This window comes from Heliangelus exortis, chromosome 10, assembly GCF_036169615.1.
Source record: "Heliangelus exortis chromosome 10, bHelExo1.hap1, whole genome shotgun sequence".
Lineage (NCBI taxonomy): Eukaryota > Metazoa > Chordata > Aves > Apodiformes > Trochilidae > Heliangelus > Heliangelus exortis.
The window spans coordinates 11,913,961-11,935,344 of record NC_092431.1 but is presented as its reverse complement, the minus strand read 5'-3'; the positions used below and the strand labels follow the sequence as shown (position 1 = coordinate 11,935,344).

Here is a 21,384-nt window from a genome sequence, read left to right as displayed (position 1 = left end):
CCGTTCTCCTGCCCCTGTGGTGTAAACAAGCCAGCAGTAGGGCCCATCCCCTCACCTGGAGCCAGTCACTTTGATGCTCGTAAATCCTCCCAGCCTGCAAGGGCAGCAGCCATGCCCCAGCTTGCCAGCAGCAGAGGCCTCTGCTCCCCCGGCTGCAGGCAGGGGTCTGGCAGACACTGCCAGCACTCCAGAGGCCGTTCCCCTGCTCCCAAGGCAATCCCTGGGTGCTCGGACCTGCGCCTTGGCTCTGCATAAGCCACCTGCAGAGATTCAGCCTAGAGATTTGAGGGCATCTGGGATGGCAAGTGTCAGGGGCTAATTAACTGGGAGATAAGGACATGCTTTCCACTCCCAAGTCCAGACATTTATCATAATCCCAGTGCATTTCCAATTTAAATAATCCTTTAATGGGATGCTGTATAAAGAATGTATGAGTCAAACTCTGACAACCTATAGCTTAACACATCCTCACACAGCTTCCTGCTTTTCTGATTGTTCCAGCTCCCACCAACAATCAACACAATCTGACAAATCCTTTCTCTCTATTCTCCTTTTTCAGTCCCGTAGTCAAACATTCAGCTCCAATGCTTTCTGCATCTGTATAGCCACACTCTCAACAACCCTGTATGCCTTTGTCTTTTTCTGCTTCCCTTCAACAAACTTTGTCTGACATACCTTCATTGATGTGATTTTATTCCTCATTACCTCTGAGGGAACTACAGAAGTGAATGAAAAATATGGGCAGACATATGTAAAGATGTATCAGTATCCACAGGATCATTAGATTTTAGGATGCCACTTGAGTCCATGGGGCCCTGTGTCACCAATGTTCACATGCAAAAGGTCATATCATAGCCAGATCAGGGAGAAGAAATAATATCAAGGAAGGAAGACAGCCATGGCAAGGGAGGGGCAGTAAGGGAGAGAGGCTCAACTCAGTTCACACTCAGTAACTGGGTCAGTTTGTACTACAATCATCCTGCTGCAATGTAACATGAGCAGAAGTTGAGCATATTCAAACTCTGTATACCTTTCTCTGGTTTTGAACAGAGCTTGTATCTGTTCCTAGCTTCAGCTAATGTATGGTTTCAATTCCCTCTTTTTATATTCATATCCTTCAACTATGACATTATCTATGGTTGTCTTTTGTCTCCCTCTCTTCCAGGCTGTGATATCCTATTTTGTATGAATGTCTTTTCCTTTCTGTTTATCAGTAGGAAGCACCTTTTTTCTTCTATATGACATTCTATTTAATATCTTATCTAATCACAAAGAACTTTCTCCCTATTTCTACAGTGGTTTAAGTACACATTAAAATAATTTTCTAGCATACATTGCTGTATCTCTACAGTAGAGATTAAACTATCCCAAAGAATATACTGTGGTACTACACAGATCTGTTAATGAAGTCAAGAGAAAATTTAATTTGAGCAGTGAACTTTACCACTCAACAACAGGTTGAAAGGAACTGAATTTTAATAAAAGGAGAGGGTGAATTCAGTCCACACGGGCCTCTAATGAAGGCACGCACAGCTTATGGGAACTATAGGTGCTTCATTCCAAGATGTTCCATTCCACCTCAAATCACCACATAAATTCTTTTGTGTGCTTAGGAAACATACGCAGAAAAAAATCCAGTTCATCTATTCTATATGCTCCTCTCTCTACTTCCTGGGAGTGGTTCTGTAATGAGCATTTGAAATAGATCAAACAGAATGAAATTACAAAGAAACAGTAAGAGATGTTTTATTTCCTCCCTCAGGACTGATTTTACTATTGTACAATGACACACAGGTAACATGTATAACCCCATGAGAAAGCTGTCAACCCAAGCTTGGACTTCTTGCAAGATCTCTCCCTGCCCTGTGACTGACATTTCTGCATGTCAGTGTTCAAATGTCTGACAGGACATTTTTTTGAAGGGCTTAGTGTTCATCTTAGAAACTACAGCCTGGATCTCCTGTTTCCATGTTGTTCCTCTGCTCACTGGACTTCTATGCAAAGAATGAGCACATTAAAAAAAAAAAAAAAAAAAAAAAAGATAAATGTTGCTGCAACAATTACATATTCTACCTGTAAAGGTATTTTCAGACAGACTACAGTTCAAACAAAACTTTAATCCAGTAAAACAACTTCAGGAGATAGATTTTATCCAGTAAATCACACAAATATATGTCCCAAAGCAAACTGGAAGAGAAAACAATTTTATTTTTTAGTTATCCCATTCTGAAGGAAACTCTTCTCTATATTCAGATAGTTGGTCTCTATCATTCCTATTTTCCTCAAACTACAAAGAACACAATTGAAATGAAAGTGATTCTAGTATTTCATTCTTACCTGTGTGATAAAATTTCCCTGAAAATCCCAGGTTGAAAGTAAAATTTGCAATCTGAGATCTCAAAAGGTTCTGAGTGTCAAGCAGGGCCTGAGAAAAAAGACACAAACAAACAAACAAAAAAAACCAACAAAAAACAAACCGCCATATAAACATATCTGTAGAAAACAACACCTGGCACACAAATTTAATATAACAATATAAATATTTTTACAAGCATGCATCTTTTCAATTGGTTTTCTGATTTAAAAACAGCTCTGTATATACAACAAAGAAATAAGAGATATTTTCATTACTACTTAAAGATTAAAAACAGCATGCAAATTTCATTGTTTTCCTCATAAGATGACCAGCTATGATATATGGTTTTATTCCCTGGATCATGACATAGGAAAAAAAAAAAAGCACATGCCAGAGAAAAGACCTTCCACTGATTACTCTGTCTAGGACAGAGTCTAGAAACAGGAACAGGGCTGGGACACAGCTAGAAATGGTATTAATGATCTCTTGCTTCATTCAATCGGGTGAGCAGTGTCTGTCTATTAGAATTACATTTCTCCAGATCAGGTGAAGTTCATACACTCTTGTTTCAAAATTGCTGTCAGTTTAAAAAAAAACCCAGAAGGACAGAAAGAAGATAGATGAGGCCTATTCCACATCAAAGAAATTAATCCAAAATTCCCCAATATTCTGACTCATTTCTCCAACAGCTAGCATACTGACTGTCAGCATAAATGTACTTGCAGTAAATTAGTACAAACAAAAATCCAGCATGCATGCAGAAAGGGGAAAGCTATTATTCATTGGCTTCACTCTTTTATTTCAATGTGCTCTTCTTTATTTGTTACTTCCAAGATTTAAATATTACTTTCAGGAGCTATCTCCCAAACTCTCAACACTCAGCTGTTATTTCTTCTTCCAGTTTTCCAGGTGTAACAAAGATACCTAGCTTCCCAATGCAAAATAAAACTTTGCAAAGCAAGAACAAAAGAGAAAAAAGCCTCCTGTAAAATGAGACTAGGAGTGCACCTTCCTCACAATGTCCTGCCTTCCCCTGAGCACTTGATAGTTGGCAAATTACAAATACAGTGGACTCTCTGGAGACGTGTGACACATCAGAAGAGTACACACAGCTATGGCACACACACACACACACACACACACACACACACACACTTGGAGACAGGCACTCATGCAGTGCATTTGAAAGAAGGGAAAATATTTAGAAGTCAAAGGTCATCAAGGAGTTTTCAAAGTAAATGTACATTATAGCACAATGATTTTAATGCAGTGATTAAGAGCAATACTATTGTCAGAAATTTGCAAATCTAAGCATGTTACGAAAGGGGAATGTATTTCTAAGCACAGAAATTTTAAAATCACTGGAGATTTTAAAGGTTTAAAGGTCTAGTAGGCTCACCACTCTTGAAATTCAATGACAGTTTTGTGCCCTGAAAAATAAAAGCCAGTAATTTTTATTAAAGTTTATTTGGATATTTTCATTATATAGGTAATTTGTCTACAATTACTTTTTAACCAGAATGCCAATGACAACAAAATGTTTGCATGGAAGTTGAGTTCAGGCTTAGACATAGGCACAGCATAGTCAAGTTACAGTTCCTTAAAATATGACCCATTTTACAGATGGAGGAGATATCCACTTTGATAAAAGAAACTTTTGAAGATATGAGCTATTCCTCAGGTCTTTTCCAGGGCTTATCAGTATCAGTTCAACAAAAGTACAATCTCCCTCTGCAGCCCCTGTTGAGCCTGTTTCCTTACACTACCATATCTGTAACAGTGGAAGAATCAGGCAAAGAGTGACAATAGCAGGGTCTCCCCTCAACACCAACCTCAAGAGAGGCCCAAGGCAGCAGTCCCAGTGGAGCTCCCCATTCCCAGTACGATGTGGCCACACACCACAGTTGGTGCATGTGTTCCTGCTCTGTGCTCACCTTTACCAACACTCCCTTTGCAGAGCTGAGCATTTTCACCTGGCTTCAGCACTGCTTGAAGCAGGAACACAGCCTCTCTCCAGGTCTCTGCCATCCTGCACACAGGGAGCTCACCAAGCTTGTAGCTCTGGCTGGCTCAGGGAAGCTGGTGCTTAAGGGAGCTGATCTGTAGCAACAGGAAAGACAGTTATTTGTCCCTGTCCTAGGCAGCTGTAAAATTGGATTTTGCTGACACAGCTGATGAAACATGGTTTCAATTCTGAGTCATCAGTAACACTTGCCTTGTTCACCATTCCATTATGCCTAAGCATTCCAGAACATTATGCCTAAACATACTCATTAAATGTATATTAACCAAAATACTAAATCTGTGAAAGAACTGTCACTTTTGTGGCTCCTCTTTCTTAAGACACCCTCAGATCTGCAAGTAACTTGCTTCTCCCACTGTCTTCTTCAGCAGTGTATCTTCAGCAACAGCAGCATAGGCAGTTTCAAAGAACAGTAAGGTAAAGACCACCTTCTTTCTGAAAAAAAGTCCTGCAAACAAAGGATTTTCTAAAGGAGTAAGTAAAATGAGCCACAGAATGAAGATAACTGAAAACAAGCTTGAGACTCATGTAGTACAATATTAAGAGGAAAATCTTGCAACACCTTTGCACAGGCTGAGAATGCAAAGATCACACAACAGACTTCTTATTCTAATGAAAGGTAGCAAATCTGCAGAGGATTTATTATGAAAACCATTTTTGAGCTGCTGGGAACATATTCAATTAATTAATTTTATCTTTGCAAGATTAGAAATGTAGGCTATGGCTGTACACTTCTTATGTTAACTGTACATATTGTCAAATGAAAGAGATCGTGAGTGCAGCTTGAGAGCAAGGTGGTGTGAAGGGGCCACACAGCTATTTCCTTCCAAATTCACTGAAGAACCATAAGCATTTTCTGAGCTAAGGGTCTTATCCTGTACCTTTCTAACACTTTCTCAGCTGTAGACTACGCTCACCATGATCGAAAAACGAAGAGCAGCTGGAAATGTCAGAGAAAAATAACCTGGAAGGAGATCCTTGCTGCAGCTACCAGGCTGACAGGAGAGTCACAAACCCAGGCTTTCAGCTGGGAGATGAGTAGGAAAAAGCCCATGATATTTCTATGGTAGTGCAACACAGAGTTTACTCCTTCACTGGGTATTAACTTTGCTGCTGTAATTACCACCTTCTCATCTCAATGGCTGCTTGGTGGCTGCATTATATTTAGGCCAGCAGTCACAGTAAGAGAATCCAAACAGCACAAAATTCTAAAGGAAATCTGAAGTTCACCTTCAACAGGATGAACTTTTAAAGTGATGCCATTTTTTTTTTGGTCATATTACTCATAAAAATCAACAGAAGAGTTTCTGTTAAAGTAAAGTGTTTGAAAACGTATCACCTAATTCCAACAGTGTATCTACTCCGCCTGCTCTATCTATAAAGAGGGAGGACACAGACCTGCAGTGAACCACTTCTTGTAGAGACAAGCTGAGATAACATTTGAGTTGTCATGCCTATGATTATTTTCTGGGTGACTTGACATTTTAGTCATATTTCAGGTTCTAAAAACAAAATGTTAAAACTCATGAAAAATATATAGCAGCAGATGGCAGGGCCTATTACTGAGACTTTATACCACAAAGAGAGAGAAGTAGGGGAGGAAAAGCCTGAATTTTCATTTCTAAATGCTATTTTGTATGCTAAAGGTAATCTGGTCATATTTTCTGTATATTTTATGATTGGTTTATGAACAGTCCCTCTGGGTGTCTGCATGAGACGTTATATAAATAAACTATTACTGTACATTTTATTCTAAAAACTGTTTAGTAAAGCATTCATAGGTTTATAAATGATTATTTAGTACATACGTTATACTTCCACTGGTACTATAAGGAAAATAAATTGCTAGCTGCATAACCACTTTTAGGTACATAGCTAAAATGGAATACTTTCTTTTCAACTTTTCCTAAGCTCACATTCTAAGTTTAGGAAATCTTTCATGCCAGAAATTAAATGCAAGAATTCAATATATAATGAAAGACTTCTTCACCAACAGTCCAAAATAATTTCAGAAAGAGGCCCTGTTACAATCCAAGGAATAGACAAAAGTCATCCCAACAGCAAAACAACAGAGTTCTTTCAATCCTTGCATCTGACAAGTCTGTGGAATAACGTAAATGAAAGTATAATGAAAGCAATGTAAGAAATAATGTAAATAAAGTCAGTGTCAGACAATTAATCAGCACTATTTAGTTCAAGTTGTTTCTATTCCATTTCTGATGAAACAGCAAATGTAAGATACTGCAGTTACTAATGGGATCTCAACCAACTGAGGTATGTCCAAAATTGCTTCCCATTTCCGTACCTAGGAAACCATCCTACCTCCTGTCCTCAGCCCTCTCTTGACATGGTTTCACTTTATAGTCTGTGACAGAGAAGACACAAGTGTCAACTTGGGTTTGGCAAACAGACAGTAGTAATTTCTTCAGCATCAACAAAAATATTCAGACCCAAACATCTTAGCTGATCAAATGAAGGCTTTATTGAAGCCTAACCAAAAAAGGAACTATGGCTTATTTCTACAGTCATACCAACATATTTATGACTGTTTCCCTACTGAAAAGCTGCTAAAAAACTTAGCCACTTGAGAGGTGAAATGGCTCAAAACTATGTTAATTTTCCTTGTAATCACATAGATTTTAACTAAACCGGCAAGCAGATAGACTTAGTCTTACAGTGGTGCAGTGTTAATTTCTTAAACTTTAAATTAGTACACGCTTTCAAGTCAATAACAAAAGCAAAAAAAGTCAGCTTTATAATTTTCAAAAAAAGGCCTGTCTCCTCTTCCTTTTTTTGGGAAGCAGATCTCATCTCTCAACACTTCCTTTACTATTTTGTGCCTAACAATACTGTCAAAGAAGCCACTAAATTACGAATTACTTTGCTTTTGAAGAAAACTTCTAATGCCATAGTGGCTCTTTAATAAAGGCAAGGACCTTTAAAAAAGGTAAAACAAATTAATGAAAGTGTAATGTAAAAGCACATGAGTTAAGCACACAAAGATACTTCGTGGGAGATCTTAGGCAACAGTAGCTTTATTTTTCTGTACCGTATTTCCTCTTTAGTTTAATTCTTTCAAGAAGGGGAAAATACAGAACTAAGGCCATTTTAACTTCTGAGTGGAGTTCTTAATACAGGGACTTAATGAGCTATAATGGATATGATGTCCTATTATTTTGCACTTTTTGTGACATCATTTTGTCTTTCCTGAGCATGTCCATTGTCTGAGAAAAGAATCTGAAGCTGCCTGTGCAGGTATACACACACCACCTGCCTCTCGGAACTTCTCTTCTTCAGAACCTGACCTTTTCTACAGTTTCTATCCACCATGCAAATTCACTTGCTTATAAGTAAAATACATGATTGAATGATTGACTCAAAAAATTATGACTTTTAGAGCACTGTGCTTTCCTTCATAATCCTACTATCAGTATCTGAAATTTCCCAGATGTATTTTGAGACTTGCTTCATCATGCCTTATGAACCAGTCCCTAAGCTCAGAAGCAGTAACCAAGTGTCCAACATAAGAGCTTGTTAACCTGGCCTCTCTTCTCTGCCTATATCTGCATATCTGTCCTAGGCTTGTACTGGTACTGCTGAGGTTGATGGCAGAAAAAGGAAAAGGGAGACACACTGCCTGGGGAAGAGAGAGATGAGGGGAAGAGACCTATGGGCTCTAAAAGAACTGCTATGGCTACAGTGTTGTAGGGCCCTGGTAGTAAGAAGCTTCAAGATGGTGGCAGGAGGTGTTTAGGGAGCTGTGGCAGCCATTGGGGATAGGAAGGCAGTGGTCAAGAACCTGGGGTGTTTCATAGACTCATAGAATCATAGAATCCTAGAGGTTGGAAGGGACCTCGAAAGATCATCTAGTCCAACCCCCCCTGCCAGAGCAGGGCCACCTAGAGTACATCGCCTAGGAACGTGTCCAGGCGGGTTTTGAATGTCTCCAGTGAAGGAGACTCCACAACCCCCCTGGGCAGCCTGTTCCAGGGCTCTGTCACCCTTACAGTAAAAAAATTTTTCCGGATATTCAACTTGAACCTCCTATGCTCCAATTTACACCCATTATCCCTTGTCCTATCACTGGTCACCACTGAGAAAAGCCTAACTCCATCTCCCTGACGTTCACCCCTTACATATTTGAAAACATTGATGAGGTCACCCCTCAGTCTCCTTTTCTCCAAACTAAAGAGACCCAGCTCCCTCAGCCATTTTGGAGGCAGCAAGAGGCAGCATGGCAAGAAGAAAAAGAGGGAGGGCCCATCCCATTGTTTTATAAGTCAGACTTTTGCTTCTGAGAAAAAATGTTTCCCTCATAATAAATTATAAATTTTGGAACATCGTTAAAATTGAATGTCCATTATTTCTGAATTTCTAAGATTAGCATTTTGACACCCATTATCTTAAACATTTAATCTATGCAGGTGAAAGAGTAATTGCTTTGGATATTCTGGGTGTACCTGAAAAAACATTTTAATATACTTCAGACACAAGGAGAAGAATGCTTAAATTTTATGTAGCTCTGCAGTCTCTTTACAAAGCTGACACTACAGAGAGGGCAAGAGAAGAAAATAAAGAATACCTTCAGCTTTTTCTGCCAAGTGTTAAACTGTTGAAGACCATGAACTATAAATTGACCCTTAACTGTCTAAGTGGGCAAAGGAAACTGCTCTACAGTTTGGTGGAAGCAAGGTGTCTCCCAAGAGGACACAATCCAGCAAAAATAGAGAGTTCGATGAAACAGGGATGAAAAAGCTAAACTGCTGACTATACGTATGCATAAGTTTATAAAAACTCAAGATTTCATGTGACATGAAGACAACTATTCCTGATATTTTCTACAATAAAATTTTAGGGGGGGTGGGGAGGAAGACAGTGAGACTCACTTATTAAGGTACACCAGCTTCAAGAAAAAAATGATTCTTTCAATTAAAATTATGGATTTGGTAACTCTATCAAATCCTTCAAAAGTATCACATGCCAGCAGGATGACTGTTTACAAAGGGCCAAGCAGCATGGTAAAATTTAAAACACAAAACGTGTGCAAAAATTCCTTGGAGATGAAAAAAAAATCTGGTTTCAGATACCGAAAAATCAATGCATTTTACTGACAGCTAAATTCTACCTGCAGCAACTGTGTTTTTAAAATACAAAACAGGGATCCGCTGGAGCCTTACACTATAACATGCAGGACTGGCAATGTCTCCAATTGATTGCTTGGATTAATGTGGGCTGTTTGCCAGATCCATTCGACTAAGTATCTTGCCTGACTTCATCTAATATTAAGGTCTGTACTCACCAGTTGAAGGAGTTAGTGTGAGTCCTATCACTAAATTCAACAAGTACCATTAACAGGGTAACTCAGCTTCTCTTCAAAGTGTCAGTAAGACAATATATCAGCTTGGAGCCAAGCTACATGCATCTTGGCTTTTCAGTGTCCAATAAAAGCTACACTGGAAATTTCAAGAAATTCAGGAGCAAGAACCTTGTGTGCACAGGTGCTATAGCTAGGTAGCTGAATTTAAGGGTCACTGAAGGATTCTAAAAATACAAGTCACCACTTTGGAAAGCATTGTCTCAAGTGAATTTTTAAACAAAAGTTTTTGCCTCAGAACACACCATTTTAATGTGACTGGGTCTTTCTTTGGAGGTTTTTTTATATCACATACAATAATGATCTTGATGATGGTCCAATTACACATTTTCGAGTAATAAGGATGTTTTATCTAGGTAAATAATTTGTACAATAAAGAGATTTATTTCAGAATTATTTCTAATTTTCTTCACCAGTTTCTTGCACATTGGAGGTTGAGATAGCAGTTAATGAGAATAAGCTAATTACAGCAAGGTAAGTGGAAGTGTTTAAATACTTACTGCCAGTGCTATTTTATTAAATAATTAGCATGCTGTTTTCAGGATTCTGTGTGAAAATCTGTATTATTAGCTCTTAATTAAACTACACTTTGATGAAAGAAGTTACTATTACTAAACACATAAAAGATCTCATTATACTGTAGTTAATAAAATAAAAGCATGCATTTCTTTTAATTAAAGGTCAAAACGCCCCAGACCAATTGAAACAGAACTAATAAAAACCTTACTGCTGCATATTCTTTGGATTTTGGTCAGATGGGATAAAATAGAAAACTTGGTTCTTGCATTTTTGCCTAATAATTTATCTGCTCATGAAACACCAAGTATAAAGAGGAAAGTTCTCCAAGTGTAACAGAACCCAAACTAAAATCAGAGTGACTCTAAAATGCATTTAAAATCTCTTAATATATATCCAGTTAAGTTGTTGTGATGCGGTGAATGTTGACAAGCCAGTGCAGTGGGAAACTGAGGTTTGGTAGCCACAATGCCAGTATTCAGGTGGCTGTACTGCAAAGACACAGAGCCCACACTGCTGCCTTAGCTCTGCACAATACAGGCCATCTCTAGAGTGACACAGGTTCCCAGAGTTTAGATTCTGTTCTAGTTCACTTTTGGGCCACATTGCTGTACCTGCTTAGTTTGGCTTATCTCCATTGCATCCCATCATCAGCAGATAAATTGTGTGAGTTGTTCATCAATTCATATAAATTCTTGTCTAGCTACCAGTAAATGCTAGGTCTCAAAAACTCGGGCTCAAGTAATTACCTCAGAAAGAAATCACTTATACCTCATTGTGCCCCCTCATTAGACAATCCACACTTTTACAGCTTCAGATCTTGTTTGGTAGGATGCACAATACTTTGTCATAGAAGTTAAAACAATGGCATGGCTATTCAGTTTAACAGTGCATGTATTTTATAGCCATTCAGCTCAGAAAGAACAGAGGTTATTATCCAAGTGTCTTGTACCACATTCATTATCAACAGCACATTTGCTTCTTATTTAATGCTTCCTTACATGCCAGGTCAAGCTTTAGCTGTCACTACAGCCAACAGGCCCAGCAAGCAGAGTTCGGCTGGAGGACAAGGGCTACTCTCCAAGCTAGACAGCACTCTGCTTTACAAGCTGGCCATTAGGCTTCTGCTGCAGCAAAGCCCCTGCTCCCTTCACCACTCGCTGCCTGGCTCAGCTGCCCTCTTAACTTGCTGTTGGCAACATGTGGCACTGTAATACAGACACTGAATGCTGAAAATATCTAAAAGGTTCAACATTGGAAAAATTTCTAGGCCTAATTTCTCAGCAACAGCAGACCCACCTGAACACAAAGGGTCACAACATCTGCTCCATTCTGATGAGTTTGACAGTGACTACATCACTCCATCCAAAATGACAAAACAATGCAATTTCAGTTTCAGGTTTAACTTTACACATGTCCTGGATACAAAACAAGAAATTTATTCCATAAAACCTATTTTCCTATAGATTTATTTCCCAAATTGCTATTCTCCAGCACAACAGCCTGCACTCCCTCTTACATTGCTGCCTGGGACCTACCCTCCACATTAGCTCTCCAAAGGAGCTCTTTTCCTTCCTACTCTGCCCCACACACCTGCCTGGATCAAAAAGCAACAGTCCATGCTATTGCTAGCTCCAAGACAGGGAAGATGGATTAGTTAGGGGCAGGTCAAAGTGAAGGATAAACACAGAGCTCACTCTGAAACCTCTGCTTCAGTGCAGGCACTGCACTGCTTTGCCTACAAGTCTTGCTTCATGCTGAGCTCCAGAATGCCTGCAGGAATTTAACTGTCTTTAACAGAGAAATATCCATCTCTATCACATTGAACTGGAACTGACGAGCTTGTTCAGATGTCAAGAAATCAATCATAAAATCATGAAATGGTTTAGGTTGGAGGGACTTTCAAAGATCATCTTCCTCTCCCATCACAAGCAAGAGCATCTTGCACCAGACCAGGTTGCTCCAAGCCCCATCCAATCTAGCCTTGAACACTTCCAGGGATGAGGCATGGACAACTTCCCTGGGCTCCTTGTTCCAATGTCTCACCACCCTCATCATAAAAAGAGCCTTCCCTATGTCCAATCTAAGTTTACTGTCTTTCAGCTTAATTACTGGACTGACAAAGGCAAACAGGAACATTTAAAATACCTGATTTATTAAGGAAATGAAAGTAAAAATGGAGTGTCAGTGTTGCATACATCAAACTCCAACAGCCTGAGAATATGGCCTTCTAAAAACACTTCAGTCTTATTTTTTTTCTTGCCAGTGTTCCCTAGACCTCAATGCTTGAGCCTGGATAAACTAAGACTCACCTGTCCCCATAGGGTTTGAAGCCTGCACTACATGCTCAGCAGAATTTTAAATAAACAAGATTTCAAAGTTTTGTTTGCATGATTATGCAGATGATTACAGCTCAGTAGCGGGTGGTATTTATTTTCCTAAGTACACAAAATCTAAAGCATTTAAAATTTCAAAATATTTTAATAACATTTCAAAAGTGACAGCTGTGTAACAGTGGCTACAATTACAATATCCATGTTATTGAGTTTTCCTGTGAGCAGGAATCTGACAAGTCCACAGACCAGTGTATAACAAGCTCCTATTTAGGTGGCTTGAAATATCAGACATTACAAGCTATGTCTTGTTTAAGTTTATAATTATTTGCCATAGTAAGACTAAGCTTCTATACAAGCATAATTTTTGTGGTAATGCTTAGTTTTACGTATTAGAGAACAAAAAAAGGAAGATTCAAACCCAATTTCTATAAAATTTTTATTAAATTTCTATCTCTCTACTGAAATTCCTATATTCTAATTTATACAAAAAACACAACAGACCTGCTTGCTCTCCTTTTTTGTAAAGCACACGAGTTACCACATCAATGGCATGTTAAATAAACCGACTAATCCAAGAGCTGGACAACATCCCAGTGACATAATCAAGTCACACATGTTTCCTAATTGTTTTGGTTTGGTTTGGTTTTTTTCCCCCCCCCTGTCAAAAAGATTCCTCGATTCCTCTACTTCTCTAAATATTGTATCTGACTAAAAATATCTATCTACCTTTGTCCCCATGTTTGGGGTGAGCTGAGGCATACTGAAAAGCTCTTTTTTTTCTTTCTGCTCCACACAACTGACAGGAAAAAAAAATATCTTTGATCAAAAAGATTTTAATGTTCTCTTTTTGCCTGAAAGCTCCATGTCAGAAACAGCTAAGAATTCAGTCTTCAGCTTGCTCACCAGCTATGGGTCACAAACATTTTTTTTTCCTTCTCTTTATGAGTAGTTCTAAAGTTACTGATCAAAATTCTCCTGCTATATAAGCATCTAACAAAGAAATGACAGGAAAAGAGAAAGCAAGAAAAACAAGCTAACAGATAACTCTTTCTCAAGCTCTATTTTCTATCATTATATGTAGTCAACATGGAAAAGATACAGTAAGAATTTACTTAAAATTAAGAAAAATTTGACAATTTCACTGACTCCAACAGAGTACCTAGTCTAAAAGATGTAATTCAGCAGGAAAAAAATCCAAACAAACAAACAAACAAACAAAAAAACAAAACCAGAAAAACGAAACCAAAAAGCAACAACAACAAACCCAAAACAAACCAAAAAAACACCCCAAAACCAAGACTACTGAAACACAGGACGTTAACAACAGAAACACAGGATGATTTTTGTTAGAAGTGTTAATGCACACATTTCGTCTTTTTCCATAAGAATTTGCATTTCTAAAAGACAGGATAGCAGAAACTAGAGCTACATACATAAATATTGCAGCTAGCCAAATTCTACACTTGCAGACTGAAACTAACATAGAGGAATCCAAACTGACCTCTGCTTTTGATTATACAGTAAAAAATTGAGAATTCATCTTAGTACAAATTCCTTGGCAATATTGTACTCCTTTCAATAGCGTATTTCATACCCTTTTGCCAAACCTAATTTTTTACTTCCTTTTGAATGTTAGCCTCTCTTCTGCTGGTTTTATTGGCTATTCATCCTACACTTAAATATCTCTATATTTTTCATACTCATCTTAAATTTCAGACCATCTTACATTACAAACTCAGGTATATTTTAGTATCTGTTTTGGTTTCATCATATTTTCTGGATTACATTTTCAACATTTCTACTACATTTTATGAAGGTAGCAAGACAGGTCAACAGAGTGGATGTTTTGCACCATAAACCCCCCTACTTGTTATATGAATGAAAAATTATTTTTCAGCCTCCTTTCCACTTACATTAGAGTAACTTCAGCGCAAATTCACTTTACAGTGGACAGAGACACTTGGATTATTCACAGGAGTGCTATCACTGAAAGGGAAAGTGAATGGAAGCTGATGTAGAGCTGGCTGGATTATTAGTGCTACAAAAATCCACTACCTGTGTACAGCATGGCACCGCCTTTGTTGCATGAATTCACTGACCTGGATTGGAATGAGTCTGTGGAGCTTGTGACTGCACAGTTGACAACTTTTTATTTGTCCTCTCCACTGTCTGTATTTTCATAAGTACTGTAGTATATTTTTTGCAATATAAAATAGTACTTAATTTGTGATTTATTCCAGATAAAACCCTACATTTTAAGGAGCAATCCTAAGTCATCTCTTAAACTTGGAAGTATCAGAAGGAATCTCCTAAATAGCAAATACTTTTAACAACTGGCCATAAGATTTTTATACTCCGTCAAACAATTTTAAAATAAAGAGTAACACTTTCACTTTGTAGAAATGTTTAAGTTTGCACAGAAAAAGCAACTATAGAAGTAGACAGGGCATTGTAACTTAGTGAGTGATTAGCTGTACACTGGCTACAAACTGATGCTCTTTTACTCTGTTTTTGAAGCATAATCACAAAAAGTCAGTCATGTAGTTGCATTGGTGTCTTCCAGACTGAACAGTTAAGAACAACACTTTCATGGGGTTGTGTTGTTAAGGTAACTAATGAAACAGACTTCCACTTCTACTCTAATTTTTATCTTTTTGCCAGACTGTGCCTTCTTGATGTGACTGAAGATTGGGAAGGAGTTTGGACTAGTTTTCTATCATGCTTTACAGTTAATGGCTTTGATCTCTAGCACCGTTTACACTGTAAATGTGTGGTTGGTTGTGAAAATTTTGTCCTATTCTGATAGCAGCAGGAACTCCTAACTGAGAAAACCCAGAATAAAACTAGCAGCAGGCACTATTATGATGATGGATCTGTACAGATCTGTGGTAAGCTGTAGCTACACGATTATTATTATTTGCATTATCAAAATACTTTTGAACACAAAGCACAGAACAAGAAGAACCTCTGACCAAAGGATGTTGCAGCCTGAGGTAACAGAGGGACTGACAGGATCTTCGAGAGATCCACTGCCAGGAGGCTGGAAAGTGGTTCTATCATGGAACATGACAATTATGCCGCAGACAGAGCTAGAACCTTACCTCAGGTCTGGTCCATTAACTTTGTAACATCTATGCCCAGCAAGTGCCTTCTCTCAACTTCCTTTTTTTTTTTGCTTTCTGAACATAGTTGCTCAGGGAACAACAATGGGCAGTTTTTAAAATTCCAGCCTTGAAACTCTGAAAAAGCTTTCTAAGTGGAGACAAATTATCCAGTAATTCGAACACCCTACAGTGCACACTGCTTGACACACATTTCATTTACTTCATAAATTTTGGAATGGCAGCATAGTCTGATATATCAACCCCAACAGAACCAAGCTTAAGTTATGCTGACAATACTCAAAGGAAAGTGGGCAGAATCACATGTGCGTCTCAGCCATTAAAATATTCACATGCATTCTTGAAGTATCAGTTTCTAAGTAGACAGAGGAAGACAGAACTTGCTAACTCTACAAAAATGATCAGTGAAGACTGGCACACTAGGTGGACATAAATATTTCTGTGGATTTCTTTGGAAGGGAAGCATTATGTTCAAGTGTAAAGATTCCTCTGCATAATAAGGAAAAAAGGAACAGTGCTACACTGCATTCAGTTATCCCACTTGCTGTCTGAGGACTGCAATTGCTAAAATTTGAAATAAAACAGCTCTTAAATCCACTCCACTGAGAACAGGGACCAGAATACAAAAGGTAGACACCACTGGCAAAAATGGTTCTTTCAGCCTATAAGTAGCATTAAAATATATATATAAATAGCCTATAAAAATCACTACAAAGAATTTCAGGGAATTAAAAAAAAATTAAAATATTGCAATTTTCTGGAAAGATGTAGATAACATCATCCATAGTGCACAATCTACCTATTTAGGAAATCAACAGTGGATTCATAGAAGCCATGATTTTCTTATTTTGGTTCTATACGAAAACAGACCAAAGAGTGTGTAACCAATAGTCAAGTCTGGTGATTAGGTAGAAGAGCTTGAAGCAAGTAATTCTTATAGTTCTTGAAAATGCCATGGGTTTCACCATGCCAAGAAGCATTTTCTGCAGCCTTTGAAAATAAAAAAAAAAAGCTGCAATGGATGGATACCTCTTTTATTACTTAGTTCCCTACCAATGAATTCATAACAGCAGGAGATGGTATAGGCCTTGAAAAATCACAGTTTCAAGATTAAGGGTTCACATAAAAGTTTATAGTGTTGTGTTTTTTAAATTTAAAAAATTTGATTTATGGCAGTATTGTAAAAACTAAGCAAGATGGGAGGGAAAAAAAAAATAAGTTATGATGAGTGACAAGTGGCCTTGTCTTTCTCAGATATCTTATCATAACTCTCCAGAGGACTCTGCACTTGGAAGTTAAGAGTTTCTCAGCAGTCAACAAACACAAATGAGAGAGCATGGAGCAGCACTGCTCTGCTGACCCAAACCTACCCTTCTGAAATGCAGACTGTGCACACTTGTGAATGTGCAGAACTTCTGCAGAATTCCTGTGGAATGGAAAACACTTGGCACATTTAGCTCCAGGTGAACAAACATGTAGGAAAACATATATATAATTATCCACCTTAAGATTCAAATTTAAACTGCATTGCCAAAGGCCTTTAAAGATGCAGCACGCTAGTATTAAGTTGTAAAACTTTATGACTAGGACCTGCTGGCTCTGCTAGGTTCAGTGGAGCTAAGGACTCCCACATCCAACTGCTTTAATTATCTAAAGTTTAATTTTTCAGAAAAACAACTCCAACACACCACCAACAAACCAAACCAGAAAAAACCATGAATTCCAGCAAATGCAGAACTAATGAAAATCATTCAACAGCAATGAAGGCTGGCTGACATTTGGTTTCCTCATAACAGACATACCACTGGCACTATAAGCTCGCTCACACTTAAAACTGCTCACATGAATTGACTGTCCTACAAAGAGCATCCACTGGTCAAGCAATGTTTGCATTCTTTCAGATTTTCATTGTGGAACAAGATAGTTTAAATACACCGCATCTTTGTACAGCTGCTGCACCTGAAAATTAATGTATGAACGTGGGCAGTTAAGCCAACTAGTAAGAATGGACAAACATAGTTACCATTTCAGCACAAGTATGGCTTCTTGGCATAGCTGCAGAGCAGTGTGTCAGCAATGCTGTTTGACATACACCCTCTTGTTACAGTTTTCCTATAGAGGGACACACTCATCCCAAGCCCCAAAGAGGCAGGATGAGCTCTGTGTGCAAATATTTCTGAACCTCAGCCTTTCCCACATTTAATACCTACATGCATATCACCATAAAGCACATTCCAACACACAAAAAAGGTGCCACCTCCTCTTTGCTTGCCTGGCAGTCCACAGAGATACCATGTGGAACTTGGATGTTATTTGACACACCATCACCATGCAAGGTTTTGTCTTCATTCACCACGGATAAACTGTAATACTGGTCTTGGCACCAAGTTTATTCCATAGAGTTGCAACTAGTTCTGCAAAGGTGCAGAACAGGAGGAAGCATATGTGGAATTCCCAGCATTGCCCTGGCAGTCCCAGAAAGGTTGTACCCAAACTAGTAGTTCTCCTGCTTCTCCATCACCCCTTTGCAGCCGGCCTCCTTCTGGCTTACATCCAGATTTCTGGTTCAAACATCAGTACACTCTGCTGAAGAACAAAAGCTGGGCTGTATTGAGCAGCAATTGTATCAGTGTTACTACATTAAAGTTTGCAGAAGTTGCTATAAACTAAATAGACAAGTTAAGTTAAATGTTAAGATGAATGGTAGTGTTCAACATGCAGGTTGCAGCTCATAAAATATGTAAAATCTGTTTTATAACTTGTTTTCAAATTGTATTTTAGTTTCAACATTTAATTCTAATTTCTTCTTTCTCATAGTGCATGATATTCCACACTACTGTATTCAAAACAATTCACTCAAGAAGTGACAAAATGTCCTTTATGTGCTTTCCAAAAGTGTTAAGACAGTCAAGGGGAGATCGCATGACTAATTATTTGGAAAACATAATCTCGTGGTGCCCTAATTTTTAATTTTGAAAATGTGATCAACTTTCAAGGCGATACAGAAAGTGCGTGTACTGGGGAATGCAGGGAAAGATACACCAACTTACTGCCTGCACCCTCAGAACAGCACAAACTGCCAATAGGGAAAATAATCATAAATTTCTCCCTGTTGTCAGCTGCTTTTCCCTTGGAAAATCTTAAGGCCTTATAGTCATAAAAATTTCACAAAGAGTTACAAGCAAAAAAAGAGGTATTAAAATAGTAGACAATCAGCCAAGACAAACTTACTCTGTGGATATGCTCTTAGTCTTCTAAAAGACAGAAGGACAATAAAATATAACATTCACATGGTTATGATCACTCTTGCTTGACAAACATTAGGTAAGAAAAAAATATTACTAAAAAACCAAATGTTGAGATTACATTACCAAGCTTATTTTCAAAGTGGGAGGCAATTAAGACTACAAAAATGTTCTGCTCCATTAATTTCTACTATACCAGAGGAAGATAAAATAGTATGCTGATGGATATTTATTGTTGATGTACAGTGACTGATACTCAGTACATTACACTGAAGAACTACGTTCTATCAGTGCAGATTTTATACATTGACAGGTAAATCTGCAAAACTCAGTATAAAATTCTGAAGTTCAGTTTCAAGTTGTTTTGGTCATTTGTTTTTTGGTTTGTTTTTTTTTTTTAAATGAAGTTGTGGTGAAACTAGAATAAGTTTCCATCTGTGGTGTAATAAAACAAACCATTTATTAGTTTTAAAGGATTTAGGATGATAAACTGTGTCAAAACCTTTTTAAGGGCTTTTTTACACTTGTGTCCCTGATGCTATACATATTCAAGCTGACGTACCACCACTCTGCCTCACCTTTAGAGGTGCAGAAGACATTAATTTTAGAATATTTGCTTTAGACTTGACCTCTTTTGAGGTCAATAAACAATACTGATAATAATTAGCACTTAACATTATGACAGTAACTTTCATAAGTGCTCAACTCCAATTTACAACTTTAAAGAAGAGGGCAGTTTAGCCTGACATCCAAATATTAACTATTCTGGCCACTTTCGAAATCTCATTTATGTAACTGAAGAAGACATACCCTTTAAAACCTGGTTCCAAAGACAATCAGGATCTCCCTCCTTGGAGAGAATCAAAATACACCTGGACATTGTCCACCTTGAGCAGGGGGATTGGACCAGCTGACCTCCAGAGGTGCCTTCCAACCTCAGCCATTCTGCAATTCTGTGAATTGCAATTTAACCACCACCCTGTACTTCTTCAGTCCTACAGAACATCCTTTGTAATGATGGCCCCCTGGTTTATGTCTTACAGATAAAGAAATAGACATAGCTTTCAACTATATAGAAGTTTCATTGTCACCTTGGTAGAAATGAGTTAATCTTGAATACTCTTGAATATAATTTCAGATACAAAGCCTTTGTTTAGCAGCTGATTTTCACACTTGCAATGCTGTCACAGTCAAGGCAAAAGAAGTCAGTAGAACACTCATGTTTAATAGGATGCCATTTACTGCAAATACACTTTACAGTATCAGATTGTCAAGTATTGCAAATTGATTTTATTTAATTTCTTCCACATGTGCCACAGAGGATAACACCTTTGGTATTAATAGTAATGAAGATACATTGTATTTGACAGCCCTACCAACATGCTTAATAGAACACTTTAAACAGATGAAGAATGAGAAAGGAACATTTTCCGCATTCTACTGTTTCAGAACGCAGTTCTGTATAAATGAAATTACGCTACTTAAAATTTATTTCCACTTTGCTATTATTTCTATCTAATTTAACAGTTTTGTTTTGGGAAGACAACATTCTGACATACTGCAAATTATTCTCCCAAAACAATACAGCTTATCCTTTCATATCTGATATAATTAATTTTGTCTCAATAGCCTCCTGCTTCTGGTAATTCTGGCAATTAAACATCCTAACTTATTCTAAAATTACAATCCAAAGGTGTCACTCACAAAGAGAAATGATCCAAACATATTGTTTCTAACTGCTACTGCACATCACAGTGAGAGATTTATTCAGAGTTAACTTTACATATATTGTTACCAGACAGAACAACAGGAATTTTGGCAGTGCTGGGGGTCAGACCTTCTTTTTTTCCAGCAATTTGAGCTTATATATATGCTCCTATCATAGAATCATAGAATCCTAGAGGTTGGAAGGGACCTCGAAAGATCATCTAGTCCAACCCCCCCTGCCAGAGCAGGGCCCCCTAGAGTACATCGCATAGGAACGTGTCCAGGCGGGTTTTGAATGTCTCCAGTGAAGGAGACTCCACAACCCCCCTGGGCAGCCTGTTCCAGGGCTCTGTCACCCTTACAGTAAAAAAATTTTTCCGGATATTCAACTTGAACCTCCTATGCTCCAATTTACACCCATTATCCCTTGTCCTATCACTGGTCACCACTGAGAAAAGCCTAACTCCATCTCCCTGACACTCACCCCTTACATATTTGAAAACATTGATGAGGTCACCCCTCAGTCTCCTTTTCTCCAAACTAAAGAGACCCAGCTCCCTCAGCCTTTCCTCATAAGGGAGATGTTCCACTCCCTTAATCATCTTAGTAGCTCTGCGCTGGACTCTTTCAAGCACTTCCCTGTCCTTCTTGAACTGAGGGGCCCAGAACTGGACACAATACTCCAGGTGCGGCCTCACCAATGCA

General features: G+C 38.2%; 1 protein-coding gene across 4 annotated transcripts in view; it reads right to left on the bottom strand.

Annotated features, from left to right (window-relative positions):
- The window catches only part of LOC139800449 (bifunctional heparan sulfate N-deacetylase/N-sulfotransferase 3), a 65,859-nt gene that overhangs the window by 36,092 nt on the left and 8,383 nt on the right, over positions 1-21,384 (bottom strand). For all 4 annotated transcript variants that reach the window (XR_011727753.1, XM_071753491.1, XM_071753492.1 and 1 more), the window contains exon 3: positions 2,338-2,425. Coding sequence is in view for 3 of the 4 variants with exons in the window: in XM_071753491.1 (XP_071609592.1) it covers positions 2,338-2,425 (88 nt within the window). In the remaining variant the exon portion in view is untranslated. The remainder of the gene's footprint in view (positions 1-2,337; positions 2,426-21,384) is intronic.